The following is a 14,303-nucleotide window of genomic DNA, read 5'->3' as shown; positions in this document are numbered from 1 at the left end:
CTGTTGAAGCTGAATAAGTGACTCACTGACAGGTTTTGACACAGAGCTCAACCGCCTGGAAAAGCTATTGACAAATGCCAACATTCAGGACAAACCACAAGACTAAATACACTGTCTGTTTTTCTTATATTTCATCCGTCATAATATTAGTATCTCTTTGTAGAAGCCATAATTGCCTGCCCTTTGTCATAAAGTGACCCAGTCATATGTGTGCAGTGCTCATTTTCAGCCTTCATAAGCAGATAGTGGTTCTCTTTTGAGCCACTGAAAGCACTCCAGACGTGTTCATCCTGGTTACCAGCTCAGTCCAGCAAAGAATCAATTTCTCCTCTGAGATTTATTTTGGTCTGAGCAGGCTTTTAAACTGTGATCTCTTCCCTTGATCTTAGCCTTGTCTACAGCACAAGATACCATTGAGATATATCTAAAGCTGCATCAATGAATCTATTCATTGTCAATTTTTAAAATCTTTAATCACAAATCATTTCAGTGAGAGATGAACCCGTTTTATAATTTAATATTCAGTTTTGATCAACAAGTCAATATTATCTAATTCCACTCCATTATGTATGTTGTCCCACTTGTTAAGTTGTGTGTTGAGGTGTTGTTGAGCTGTGCATATTTGAAGACATCACCTCAAACCAAGTGGCCTTATTTACTGTTTTCTAACATATCATGGACCAGTTAACCAGTCAAATAATGGCCATAATCTAAAATACATTTGAGGCGTTTTTGTCCTCTGATATCTCACTTAAAAGGTAGCTAGCTGCCATGTCTGAATCTGAAAAGCCCTGTCTAAACATGAAGCAGCATCATTCATCCAACTTCGAGATAGAGTAATCAAGCAAATGTTTAATTGTCTCTTCCAAATGTTAAGGCCTTTTATGATGTGTTAATTCAATACATGAAACATTAAAAAGCTTTGAAACATATGTATCAATAGTTTTTTCTTGCTGTCCTTTTGGGTGTAAAATTAGGATGTTAGTTGATTGCATGTGTATATTCTGACTGATGCATAATCTAGTATCTAGTGTCTTTTTTTTAAATGGCACTTTCTATGATCAGATTTTTACCATACAAAGGTGATGAAAGGGCTTGTTATTCAAAATGATGCGCTTAGCATGTAGTGTTGCAGCCATAAAATGTGTCTCTTCTCAGAAGAAAACAAATATATTACAGCCAGGTGACTCAACACCATACAAAAAAGGAGAGGCACAGTAATGCTCTCGGAGAAGTGCACTCATGCACGGTCCACTGACTGCCAAAAGAATTGGGATGAGAAGCGTGGAGAAGAAATGGATGAAGGGGAGCTATTTTACCTGAGGTGGTGCACTTCAAGAGCTGGTTGGTTAATGCTCAAGTTGCATGGTAACCTGACGGGTCAGATGAGCAGATTCACAGATCTGTTTGTGTTGTGGAATGTCACAGATCATTCTGTCAGTGTGTATACCACACTTTTTGTACTTGGAACCATGGCATTTATATCAAGCAAATTGAACCCCTGCTGTCTAGAATCAGTTCATGTGATGAACAGTAGCCTGGCAGGGGCCAATTTCCAGTTCCTTTCAACTGTGCCCGATTGCAATGAATGTCGTTTTCAGTCTTGAATTTGAGGCAGGTGTGTTGTCAAGGATACATGTTGAAAAGTTAGGACTGTTGATCCCTAGAGTAAGGCTAGAGAAATAAGTAAATCCTGAACATAATAAAACATGTTCTATTAATGTGTCAAGGTTGTCCAATTTTTGCAAATGCCAGTACACTGAAGTAAAATTCTCATCTTGATTCACTCTGAATATTCAGCATAAGATTTTCAGTCAGTTTTTGTTTGAACCAGTAAATGTCCACAACAGAGGTATTCCTAGTACAAAAATGCTAGTGAGTTAAACATTAATTTATTGATCCCAGTGAGCTCTACAAAATAGTACCATTTTACCATAAGGGAGCTAAGAGCTGACTGGCATTTTTTAACTGTGAAAGTCTCAAGGGCCTCCATAGTTCAGAGTTTCAAGGTGAATTGACATCCATATCCAAAAGTTATTTGCCTTTACATTAAAACTGTATTTTCTCATTACATTTGCACATGTTGTTTCACTGAGCAAGAGGGACATACAGACATGTCAACCTGTCACATACCAAGCTGTTTCTGTCTAATAAGAGTTTTGACATTATTGGTTTTTGCTTGGAGCTAATGCAATTTAAGATTAGTAAATCAGTGTATCAAAGAAGGAGGACAGTTCTATCGTTTCATTATCATTTGGGAAGAAGCTAGTACTAACCAACTGCCAAGTTCCGACCATGTATGTTATGGCTCATGCTTTTCCTTTTTTTTTCGCACTGCAGATACTTGGAGAAATATGAGAAAGTCCACCACTTCGGGGAGGATGACGAAGAAGCGCCGCCAGGGAATCCCAAAGCCTCTCTTCCAATCGGTGCAATCCCCAACTCTTATAACTACCAGCAGCATAGTGTATCAGGTAGACAGACACCATTGAATTTACAATATTTTCCTCCTTCTCAGTCTTCAGTTCATTTCAGCTTAATGTTTGTACAACTTTGGCTCTTATTTGCTCGATGGATGGATTTATTTCCATTTGGACATACTCCCTGTTTTCTCTCACTCTTTCTAATGTTCTCTGAAGATCCACCTATTTTGCTGCCTTTTTTCTCTATACCAATTGTCCATCTCAAAAGCTTAACTCTTGACATCAAAAGTAATTACAGAGAAGCATCACTTGAGCAAAACTGCCTGTCAAAGGTGCAAAACATGGAGCATGGGCACCGTGTTTAGTCTCAGAAAATGATGGCTATTTGTTTCAAAGACTTGCACATGAGCAAAGTACTTGCTTAGTTTTATTATAGGATGTTACATTAAATAAGGTCAGTGTGGAGAGTGTCTGTTGCATTTTTATGGATTTCTGCTTCTGCAGTTTGTAACACGTTGTGCTATGTATTGTGTGTTGGCTTCATTAATTTCATGAAAGCATAATCTTAGGTTAAAGAGAGTACGATTGCAGACTCTGACAAAGGCCTGGATTTTATTTGGCAGTTTAGAATTTTGCAATGCTCTTGCACTCAATAAACTGGTGGCACACAACGCAAGCGCATCTGAATTCATTACAGCATCAAATTTTTATTTGAATTAAATAGTTTTGGTTGTTCCTTTAACCATGAGCCCTCTCGTAGAAAACAAGTCCATTCGTCTGTATCATTCCTGCTCCCACATGGTCCTGTATGATTTTTTTTTTTTTTTTTGGGAATGTGTGCTCAGATGAGAAGTTTGTGTGCTGCTGAGTAACCTTGTAGAGAGTTTTACAATGATCCTGTGTTTCGCAACTATTTGCTAAACAATGGACAAAACAATGGACAAAACAATGCAAGAACAGCATAGATTGCATCAATTATTAGCATCTTAAATTAGCTACTTTGCAAAGCCTTGACAGAGTAAACATGCAAGTCTACTAATAGCAATGTATTGACGGGCTTAATAAATGACCAATGGTCTTTTTTGTTAGCCATCAATTTCAAATGCTAGATGTCCTCTCCATTTTTGAGCACTTGATTTCTTGTAAAGAATTCCCATTTCCTTTTTGCCTGAAGTTATAGGGATTAGAACCAGTTTTGATGTTTAAACATTCAGAATATTTCGAGCCACTTTGACTCATATACTTCCCATATCTTGATTGCCTCATATCCATGGATATTGTCAGAGTCACTTTTTTAGTAAAGCTATCCAATGCTACAAATAGTATGCTCACACAAAAAAAGGAAACTCAATAACCGAGAAGTCAATAATTGCTCGGTCATAAATCTAATCCAGCAGCATGTGGACTTGACAACCAACAGTGTCATTATGGTATTTCACTTAACACTTGCCAACCCTACTTTTTGCACTTTGAAAAATGATCCAAGATTAAAGTTATTGCATTTGGTTCAAATAGTTAAAGGTAAACTTGACTGAAAATGCTGTTAGAATTATTTAACTCTTACCAATACTGTCCAGAGTTTATTAAGGCTTATCTTCTCTGGTTTTAAGGTTATTAAAAGTTGCTTGGTATATTTTTGACCACCATCTCCATCGAGAGAACATATTCATATTCCCATCACACATTAAATATCGAATAACTGCTGCCTTCTCAACTTTGTTTTCATCCTTTATAAAGCGTGAAGACATTTCTGGTTCTATATTGGTTGACCTCTGGTTCCTGCCATAGCTGAAGTTCCTCCCATTTTTCAAGTTCATGACCCAGTTCATTGCATGTCACATGTATCTCTTTTATTGCACAGTAACCCATTTAATTAAGCCCTCACCTACCTTTATTCTGCTATGCTTTAACCAAGGGTATGACATGTGTATTTAGAGTAATTGTTTCTTGAAATTTATATACAATAAAAAAATACTGGTATGAAATTCCATCAGCTCAAAAAAAGCTGTTACATTTCAGGATGAAAGAACAGCCTGTGGGAGAGAACATAATATTTCAAACTAAATGTTGTTGTGCAACTGGCCAAGGCCAACTTCTTGTCTGGATCAGACCCTGCTCGCACTGTGCGTGTGGGCTGACCATTAGCCTCGGTGTTGTTGTGAAAACTGCTGAGCAGCTCAGGGGAAATTGACTGTCCAGACAGCAGATATTGATGACTGGTAAAGCATAGCACTTGTGGGTTTTCTGTTTACCTCAGTTTAGATTAAAGCCATCCACTGTTTCAGTCATAGGGCTTCTCCTCAGCTGCCAGCCAATGTTCTCCTGAGCTGATTGACTCCACAGCATAACCAGGGTGCCAAATGACACACTAAACCAGTGTGTTTGAAAAGGGTCATTTTTTTTTCCTTCACTACTCGGTCTGCTGTTGTGGATTTTTGGAAGCACTTTATTATTGTTATTATTGTATTGTTCTTGTTTTGTTTTCAGTGATCTTACTTGACAAATAATTTTTGATCGGGAACATTTTGCATCAGAAATTGCAGACATGCCTCATCAAATGTATTGTCATTGTTGTTCTAAAGCCAGGCCTTTGGGAATTTGAATCAATCATAAATCAATATTTTATGCTACCATATGCTACCAGTAGATCATGTTGGTAGTAGCGAAGTTGCCGGTTTGGTTTTCCAGATTGCAAGGTTGTTTTATTTTAATATCTATATTCTCATTGTAAATTTTCTTGATAAATCAGACATCAGAGATAGAAAAACCGCCCCACCTATTTAACACCTAATGTCTGATAAGTCAGCATGTTATACATTTGGTACTTGATGAGTTTGGAGCAGAGCCTTCTGCAGCATTTCCAGGCTTGTAGTCCTTTTGGTCGGCACAAAAGTGCTGAAGTGGCTGAATACTTGAGCTGTTTGATAGAGGACCAAAATGTCATTTGAATGAACGATAATTTTCTCCTGTGTCTACAGGATGTATGACTTGGCAACTGTTAGCCTGCATTTCTGCCTATCAACTTGGAAGGGTACATTGTAGACATTGGCTTTACTGCGGGTCTTCTCTCCTCTGCCTCCAAGTGGCCAAAAGTCTGTTACTGCATTATAGCCCAGATAGCAGTTGGATGCAGTTGCCTTAAATGTGTGAAAATGGTACTTTACTGGCACCTCTAGTTCCTGTATGTCACATTTGGAAGACTTGTTTTAAAACTTGAAAATTTGTGATAAGAAATGGAAAGTATATTGTCATGTAGTCTCCATTTCCAGGATTATTAGTCGAAATTGATTCAAAATTGAGTGTTCAATTAAAGCAGTACAAGTTTCCTTGCCTCATTCTCATCACCTTTATCTTTCATATTTTTGTCTTTTACTGCTGCTTGACAATTTACTGGAGTAGTTAAAATGAATAGATAATACATGATTTTGGTTAACGTATTGTCCTAGATTTCGCTTGTTTTGAGATGTTGCAAAAAGCTACTGAATGTCACCTGGGTTGTATCCGACTTTATCTCCAAACCATCTACATATATTGTGTATTGACAGCATAATATGTTGCACAGGTGTCAACACAGAGTATTGGCAGCATAATATGTAAGACCAAATTTTAAAACGCAGTGATACTGGATTTAGATGGTGTGCAGGATCGTTATCCAAATGTTGGTTTTCCCTTGTTCAAATAAAGTGTTACAAGGGTGTAGTTGATGTTACTGTGTTGTTATGGGGCTTTGGATTTCCTTTGCTGTGTGTAGTATAAGGCTGTATAAACTATTAGCTCGTGCAGGTGTAGAATTGTAAAATAACAGAACAGCTGTTCTTCAATAATGCTTTTTTGGGCTGACTGTCAGTTAATTTCCATTGCCCTGACAGTCTGTCTTAGCTTTGATCAGCTTTGGTTGTGGCTTGCAACAACAGTGTTCAGTAAATGTCACACCTTATATCTTATCAGTCACCGCTTCTCTCATCTGTTGCTAGAACAAATTCTGTAATGCATTTGCATGTACAAACTTATTTCAGTATGGAAATTAAATAGGAGTAGATATCGGGCTGCTTTGATTGGCCTCTAAAGGCCAAATTATATAAGTTTGCACCAAATGAAACTACCCAGTATCTGAAGGTGTGGATTTTATTTGTGCTGTCACTAAGTGCATCATATGTTATCTGGAGTTTGAAATTTACATTACAGATTTTTTCCTCTTTTCTTATGAAACAATTCTCATTTGATGAACAAAAACGGTCTTTAAGGACACTGTGTGGTCTCCTTGGAAACTATTCTTATACAACCACAGTACACCTTGATGTTTTTTGAAAATAATTGCTGTCCCAGGAGGCTTCCCAAAAAAAATAGAAACGTTTCAAATTGTCATTAAGCCTCCATAGTTATTGGATGAAGACATGTCTAAGCGTTCCATAACATAGGAGCCAGCGTGTTTTAAGTCCCCTTGTTTTTAAAATTACTTTTGGTACAGTAACTGAACCGATGATCTGGCCACACTGATTAGTTGGAAGTCAGCAATATTGTGTGTTTTAGCTTTGCAAGCTATAACAATATGCCCCAAATTGATTACACCTATGCAAAATATGAACTGAAAGCCAGTTTAGAGGCAAGTATTAACCCCTTAAACATAATTCCAATAGTGTGGAGAAAATCAGCCCCAATCACTTTTCACCTGACTTTCAGCATCATTAGAGGGGACCATTTGACAAAAGACAGGAGGTAGGATATGACCCGAACATTACCCTGTGTTGATACTTAACCCAAACTTACGGAATCTTGTAAATCGTAATATTTTGCTTGTAAATTTAGTGATTTCTATGGATATGTTGTCTTTGTTTATTTTACAGGAGTTGTTTTTGTTCCACTTCAGTTGCATGACACATCCATGAACATACATACTTGATCAATGCACTAGGGAGAGTGTGCTTTTACTTGCTCTATCACTTTCACATATCCTATCTGTGGAAAGCCATAATAATTTTAATTTTGCTTCTTGTATGTGAACTATGTATGATATGTGATCTCTTATTTGGAGCAAGTGCATTCTGGAAACTTTAGAGATATTTGTGGGAAGACTGATTTGAAACAGGTGCTTAACAGCAATCTAAAGTGAAATACGTTTACAGGGTGGACCATCGTCGAAATCAGCAATCTTGGTTGCATCAATTATAATTAGGCAATCTTTCTTGATTGGAAGAAAACTAATCACACAAGTGAGTGTTGTTAAGTGACTGGGATTGGGCAACAATTACCGTATATGGAGTTCATAGCTTATGCAGCCTACAGGCAATCTCATTGACTTTGTATCACTTTTTTCAGTATAAAAATTTCAGTAACAGTTATAAAGCCCTCATTTTTACTTGACTTGAAGGCAGTTATCAACAACCCACTCTCAATTTAATCCCAGCATTTCTTTAAAGTGTCCAAATGTCTGCAATCAACATAACAATCATAAGAGATTACAGTAAAATTCCAGCAATATGAATGGCAGGTAGTTACTAGCTTCAAATACAATGTTTAGAATGCCTTTTGGAACAGGCTGGATAATAAGTCATTCCTGAGTTTTCACTTTCATATATTTTTCTCTCATCTACAGGCAATGAAAATCTAGTGTGGCAGCTTTTAAATTGTTCTATGTTTCTACTTTTCCAATTGAAAGCTGTTGTATCTGTTGAGATAGAGAGCAAAGTGTTGTTCAGCAGATCTTGACTACAAAATATGATAGGAAAAAATAACGCACTTATTAAAAATAAGAATATCCTCCAATTAGATGTTAATTATCTAAAGACTGGAAATGTCCAATGTACACCAACACTATGTGGGTGCTCAGAGACACAATGTATAAAATGTAGCAATAAGATGTTTGGAAATGCCCTACAAACTGTCGCAAATAAACAGTTGTAATAAATTTCAATGCTAAAAAAAAGGCTGTAATTGACCAATTTTAAAACTACAGATTTCAGATGTTGGTAGCATCTCTTGCTTACTGTCTGGCAATTAAGGGAAAGTCTGAGAATTACAGTGAGATCTCCAACATGTCAAGAGAGCCTTGCTGTGCTTTCAGAGCCAGGACGGATATTCAGGGTTCCGCTGTCTCTTTTCAGTGAGGAATAGAAAATCAATTTTCTCTCTTAAAAACCTTTATTTTAAATGAAGCAATGTTTTACTGGTAATTTAACAAGCATTGACCAGAGCCACACAGGTGTGTGTGTACATCAGCTTGGAAAGAGAGAAAGACACCGTCCTTAGGAGACATCAGCATAAAACTCAGCAGCAAAATTCTGTTCCCATCGGCTTGAATTTCTATTATAGTTTGAGGAAACAAATGAGATCAAGCTTCTCCCATTTTGCTTGTTACCAAGGTGACAAATCTCAACAGATTTTCAGACAACCTGTGATTGGTTCCTTGAGAAAGAAAGTGTTGACAGCAAACACGTTTCTGAAATATTTTGAGATATCCAACTTAAAGCCTTTGAAGGTGCAAGGGGTGGGGACGTGAAATGTTCAGAAAGAGTATCGTGGCTCCAGCTTCATGATGTAGCCACAAAAGCTCACTATTGAAAGCCTTTGAAGAACTATGCTGGCACTTAGAAGGAAAAAAACAGGGGTATTTAGGCTTAAGAGGTTTTTTGACTGACCTTGGAATACTAGATTCAAAGTGAGAATGTTCAGCTGTTTGTCCCAAATACTGGATTGTGATGAGTCTCAGAGTACTTTGAATATTCAGTTTGCACTTTCTCAATGTGCACACCCAATTTTCTCTACTAACTTTGCTATTTGCTCTCTACTTACACTGAGTCAAACCATCTGGCTTCTCTGTGGACAATGAAGGAAGAATTTCATTGCACAGGGAAACCCATTTCCTGACAGTGTAAATGACAATAAACAATTTGAATCCTTGAATATGCACTGCACTTAATCTTTAACAAGGGTGAAACTGGATTTTTATCAAGATTCAAAGCGTTTACTGTCACATGTACAGTGGAGAAACGTGTTTCCCTGTACAGTGGAATTCCTACTTTGCTGTCCGTGGTGCTTTTGGTTGTATGTTACTAGGAGGAGTGTAAACATGATTATAGATATGATTATAGACATGAATATGAACAGTCAGAATAGATCAGAATAGAGCTTTAAACTAATTTGAGGGAAAATACTATAGTTGAAAGGTAAATTGGCCAAAGATGTTTTGGCGCTCAAGTTCATAGAAACAGATGAAGGCAACAGAGGGCTTTGCTTGTTTTCTCTATCGTATCATAAGTGATTTTTATGGTTTTCAAAAAGCAAACTAATATAATTTTCATCCGTCTGTTGTCTGCTGTGTCCAGCCGCATTTGTCCTCTAGTAGTAGTCACATCCAGTGATATATATCACACAAGGAAACCATGGATAACTTTTAGTGAATGGGGTTTTCTTTGCTGGGAAATGTAATTTACATTTATATGATGGAACTTCCATCTTTGTGAAATTCAGAAAATTGGTTAGGGGATTTTGTCACTTATTTTTACCAAGTATACATTCACTCACTCACAAATGTCCTTTCCTGTGATTCTTGAAGTGAAATGATATATTGCAACATTCTACAGTCACTGTTTATGTACGCCTAAGACTGATAAAAGTTTTTACTCCCCAGATTATCTCCGCCAAAGCTATGGACTGTCTACAGATTTTGTTCCGCCATGTGACTACAACAAACTGGTGCTGTCCCTCCTCTCGGGCCTACCCAATGAAGTGGACTTTGCTGTTAACGTTTGCACTCTGCTTTCTAATGAGAGCAAGCATGCCATGCAGCTGGACAAGGACCCCAAACTGGTCACATTGCTGCTGGCCCATGCTGGAGTCTTCGATGACTGTACGTTTCCAAACCCCCCTCCCTTTCAAGTTGTTACAAATGATCCAATAAAACTAGTTTTAGACATTTGTGAAGACAGCAAAATATTTTTCCAGTTAACTGTTCACTTCTTTTTATAATTATTTCATGATAAAAGATTCTTTTTATTCAGCAGTTCTTAAATATTTTATGAAGAAGCCGTACAGATTAATACAGACACATACTAAAGTTAAAGGCTTCAAGCTTTTCTAACTATCCTTTTCTTCCTTTGCAGCGCTAGGCAGCTTCTCTGTGGTATTTGGAACAGACTGGAAGGAGAAAACGTCACGAGACTTTGTCAGGGTAATGTTAAAAAAAAAAAAAAAAAACTTGAACAACTTATGTATGATCTATTTTGTATTCACACATTCATCAAAAGGGCTTATGGATTGAATAGAGTGTTTTCTTACAGGAAACACAGAATAGTGTTTAATGTGCTTTCAGGCCTTACTCCCAACACACTGAAAACATTATTGATGCCAATTCACATGGGTTTCAGTCAGTATCCAACATGTAAACGATTTCATATATTTTCAGTCATCCATGAGATTCCATTGGCTTTGTTCTTGAGGAAGGTTAGAGGTCATTTAAGCAGCAGTAACTTAATGCAGGAGTTTACTGCTTTGGTACAGCAGAAAAAAGCTAATACAGGTTTTCACATTTTCTGATGCATCAATAAGACGGAGCTTCATAAGTTCAGGAACACCTTCCTTGGTACCAAGCTGAAATTATATGTGAAATGAATTGATACATTGTGATGGCAATCAACTTTAACCTAAAAAAAAAGTAATTGTTCCACATTGTATTCATCTATACGTCACCGACACAATACTGTTACCTTCCTGAAAAAGCCCAAAAAACATCTCCTGTCCATCCTTTGTTTCCTTAAAGTTGACTTAAAGACAATTAATTGTTGCAGCCAATCATTCATAAATTTCAATTATGAAATCAGGTTTAGTAAAAAGTACTATATTTTCCTACAAAATGTCTTATGCAACACTTGGCAAGAACCATAGAAACTCAGTCATTCTCTAACCCACAACCACAGATTATGTGGGGTTTCTTTTGAAGAGCAATGACAACCTGCCTCTTCAATCATGAAAGGAAGCATTAAATATGTTTCTTCTCAGAACATGCTGTGTGACAGTCATATTCCGTCACAACGGCAACTGACATTTCAGTTGGAACAGAACACATTACTGTACTGACAAACTGTTCAACAGATTTTAACTTTCTTATTTACAGCAAGTAAGTAATTAAAATCCTCTGCATGCAAGATAACATTAATCAGAGTTTCTCATTTATACAAGTTTTAAAAATATAGACGTGAATATAGTTGAGTGCGTTAATTCTCTCTTGTGTCCTTGTTTCATAGATTAGCACTGTTTTGTTCTACATTGTACAGATTTCTGGGTTGTTTCCAATTTTGCAGAGAGGCATCATGTGGTTGAACACAACATGTATTAGGATGTGCATCCGTACTTTTTAACGATTGAGCTTGTTGAAAGGGGGAGATAAATAATTTGTCTACACGTTGTGACGTGCACTACTCAGCAATACACTGCAGCATTTGACAGAGATCTGATTATAATTGGCTTAACTGCAAGATTGACTATATAATTTGAAATTGCTTACTTGGCAGTAAGCTGATTTCCCCAGGAGCATATTTTCATTGCAGGTTTTTTTTTTTTTTTATAACGGGAGGTTCCTTGGCCCACTGGTGGTTTGTAAAGGCACTGCAGGTTGATCCTCAAAATGTATTTACTAGTTATTATGCTTCACAAAATATTAATGGAATAAACATTTTTCCATACTCACTGTTCAATCATTTTTCACCAGTTTATCATTTCAAGACTAGGTTGAGTCCACAGAACCTCATGGTTGCTTTTTCTCCATAGTTCTGGAAAGAAGTGGTAGAGGATGCAGAAGTCAGGGAGCTGATCTGGGACAAGAGCAGCCCATTACAAGGTGAGCAAGCTTGTTGAAATGCTACTAGAAGTAGTTCTAGGCTGTACCACAAAGTTCCTGTCTCACACACATGCATTGACCTTTATTGCATATACATAACCCAGTTATTGTATATTGTTTTAATTCCTGTACTTAGGTATAGGAATGGGAAACTGGCTTTATGTTTTTTAATTGTATTATCTCAACCTGTTAATATTGGTAACACTTAATTGACATTAAATAATTTCAGAATTCCATAATGGTCTTCTAAATTTTTTCCTCTCAGACGGTACATCAGGTGCAGAGCGCTGGCAGAGCCTCTTCCACCCGCCACGGAACCTGGGTATCAGTGACATGGAGGCCCAGCGGGTACTGCAGATTGCCGTTATCCTACGAAACCTCTCGTTTGAGGAGGCAAACGTCAAGCTGCTAGCGGCCAACCGAACGTGCCTGCGCTTCCTTTTGCTCTGTGCCCACTGTAACCTCATCTCACTCCGACAGCTCGGACTTGACACGCTGGGCAACGTGGCTGCCGAGGTGAGTCCTTTGGTTTGATTTTACACATAGCTTAGTGATTGTATATCTCTGTTTGGAGTGGATTCACAATAGTCTGTTCTGTGCACACATGTAAATTTAAACTTTCAGTCCCACCATATGCTAAAATTCAGATAGAACCTTCAGAGTGCTGCATTAAAAAATATCTTTCAAAATCTCGAATTGAGTATATCTAATTATATTGATGTCTATTATCAAGCCGGTTTTTGCTTTACACAATTTCAGGTGGAAATACTACACTTTCATTATCTTCTGGGAGGGACTAGTACTTTCACTGCAAAACAGGTCATGAAATGCTATTTGATAGCTGAAATCTTATAGCTATAACACAATTGGCAATACTTTACAGTTTCCTCCTGTTGTGGTAGTGGTTGTCTGGCAATTATATGTAGGTAAATGTTACTCTTTGCTGTTGGTGGGGAAAATTAGCAAAATGTCCAGATTCACTTTACACAGAAAGTGCATTGTTGACATTCAAGTGATTTTTATTTTCTCTTGGTCTACTGGTGGACAGCATGACATGGTTCATCCATGATGGGTTAATTGCAGGGAACGAATTTCCCCATGGGGATCAATAAAGGATAAATTATTATTAATATTGTACTATTTAAGAGCAAGGTGGAATATTTAGCTTATAGCTTCTGTAGCCTATTTACACAGGAATGCTATCAGTTGGTTATGGCCTTAAAATGTTGGTAGAAAATATACGACTTAAACATTAACTTGAGCGCACCTTAACATATCCCCCACCCACTACATTTGAAGAGATAAGAAAACATTTGTTCATATATAGGCTGTACTTCTATATTAGCTGCAAGTGTCCATTTGTAACACAAGATATTTGCAGGGGAGGTTGTTACACAGAGACTTTTTTTACTTTTAATTCAATCCGTTCTATTAATGCTTTTTTTTTTCAAATTGTGTTTCAAATACAATTGGTTAAAAAAAATGAAATATGCAGTAGCCCACCAGGAAAAGTCATGGATCACTATCTTCATCTTTATCCTGTGCACTTAAACCACTTCTTCAGTGTCAAAATTAAACAGCTTCAGAATTCCTCCGACACATACTTCCTCAGTCATTCTCGTTGTCGCTCTCAATATCACTTGTGTAAACCACATGCCTGTGTTCTGCGGTGTCAATGTGTAATTTTATTGGTCTGATGTGTCAAGGCATACTCTTTTGGCAGCATAAAGCTCATTGACCCCTAAAAACCCATAAAATTAGCCTCATCATTTTTTCCATTGCAGTGTTAAAACCATGTGAAAAAGTAGTGGCTAATAGTTTGAAAATTATGTGAAGTTTAAATGAACACTGCTTGCTCAGTCAGGATGTAGATGTCTGCACTTTGATTATAGGTCGGCATGGAGTGCTGACTAACTACTGTTGTTAATTTAATTGTTTATACTTTACAGTTGCTGAAATAATAAAACACTTTTTGTTCACAAAGTAGGTGAAAAACACCCCAGGGCCTTAGTAGTTAACTCCCTCCATACTGTTGGCCCTCCTTCCCC

General features: G+C 37.3%; 1 protein-coding gene across 2 annotated transcripts in view; it reads left to right on the top strand.

The window, feature by feature from the left end:
• Window positions 1-14,303, top strand: part of arid2 (AT-rich interactive domain 2) — a 42,032-nt gene that overhangs the window by 12,121 nt on the left and 15,608 nt on the right. For both annotated transcript variants that reach the window (XM_086146888.1, XM_086146887.1), the window contains exons 4-8: window positions 2,341-2,474; window positions 10,051-10,269; window positions 10,523-10,590; window positions 12,186-12,255; window positions 12,521-12,771. In XM_086146888.1, the coding sequence (XP_086003014.1) occupies window positions 2,341-2,474; window positions 10,051-10,269; window positions 10,523-10,590; window positions 12,186-12,255; window positions 12,521-12,771 (742 nt within the window). The remainder of the gene's footprint in view (window positions 1-2,340; window positions 2,475-10,050; window positions 10,270-10,522; window positions 10,591-12,185; window positions 12,256-12,520; window positions 12,772-14,303) is intronic.

The sequence above is a fragment of the Fistularia commersonii genome, chromosome 5 (genome assembly GCF_037954325.1).
Source record: "Fistularia commersonii isolate RoL2024-O1a breed Wild chromosome 5, RoL_Fcom_v1.0, whole genome shotgun sequence".
NCBI lineage: Eukaryota > Metazoa > Chordata > Actinopteri > Syngnathiformes > Fistulariidae > Fistularia > Fistularia commersonii.
Note: the sequence above shows the minus strand (reverse complement) of the source record. Positions and strands in the feature narration are given on the sequence as shown.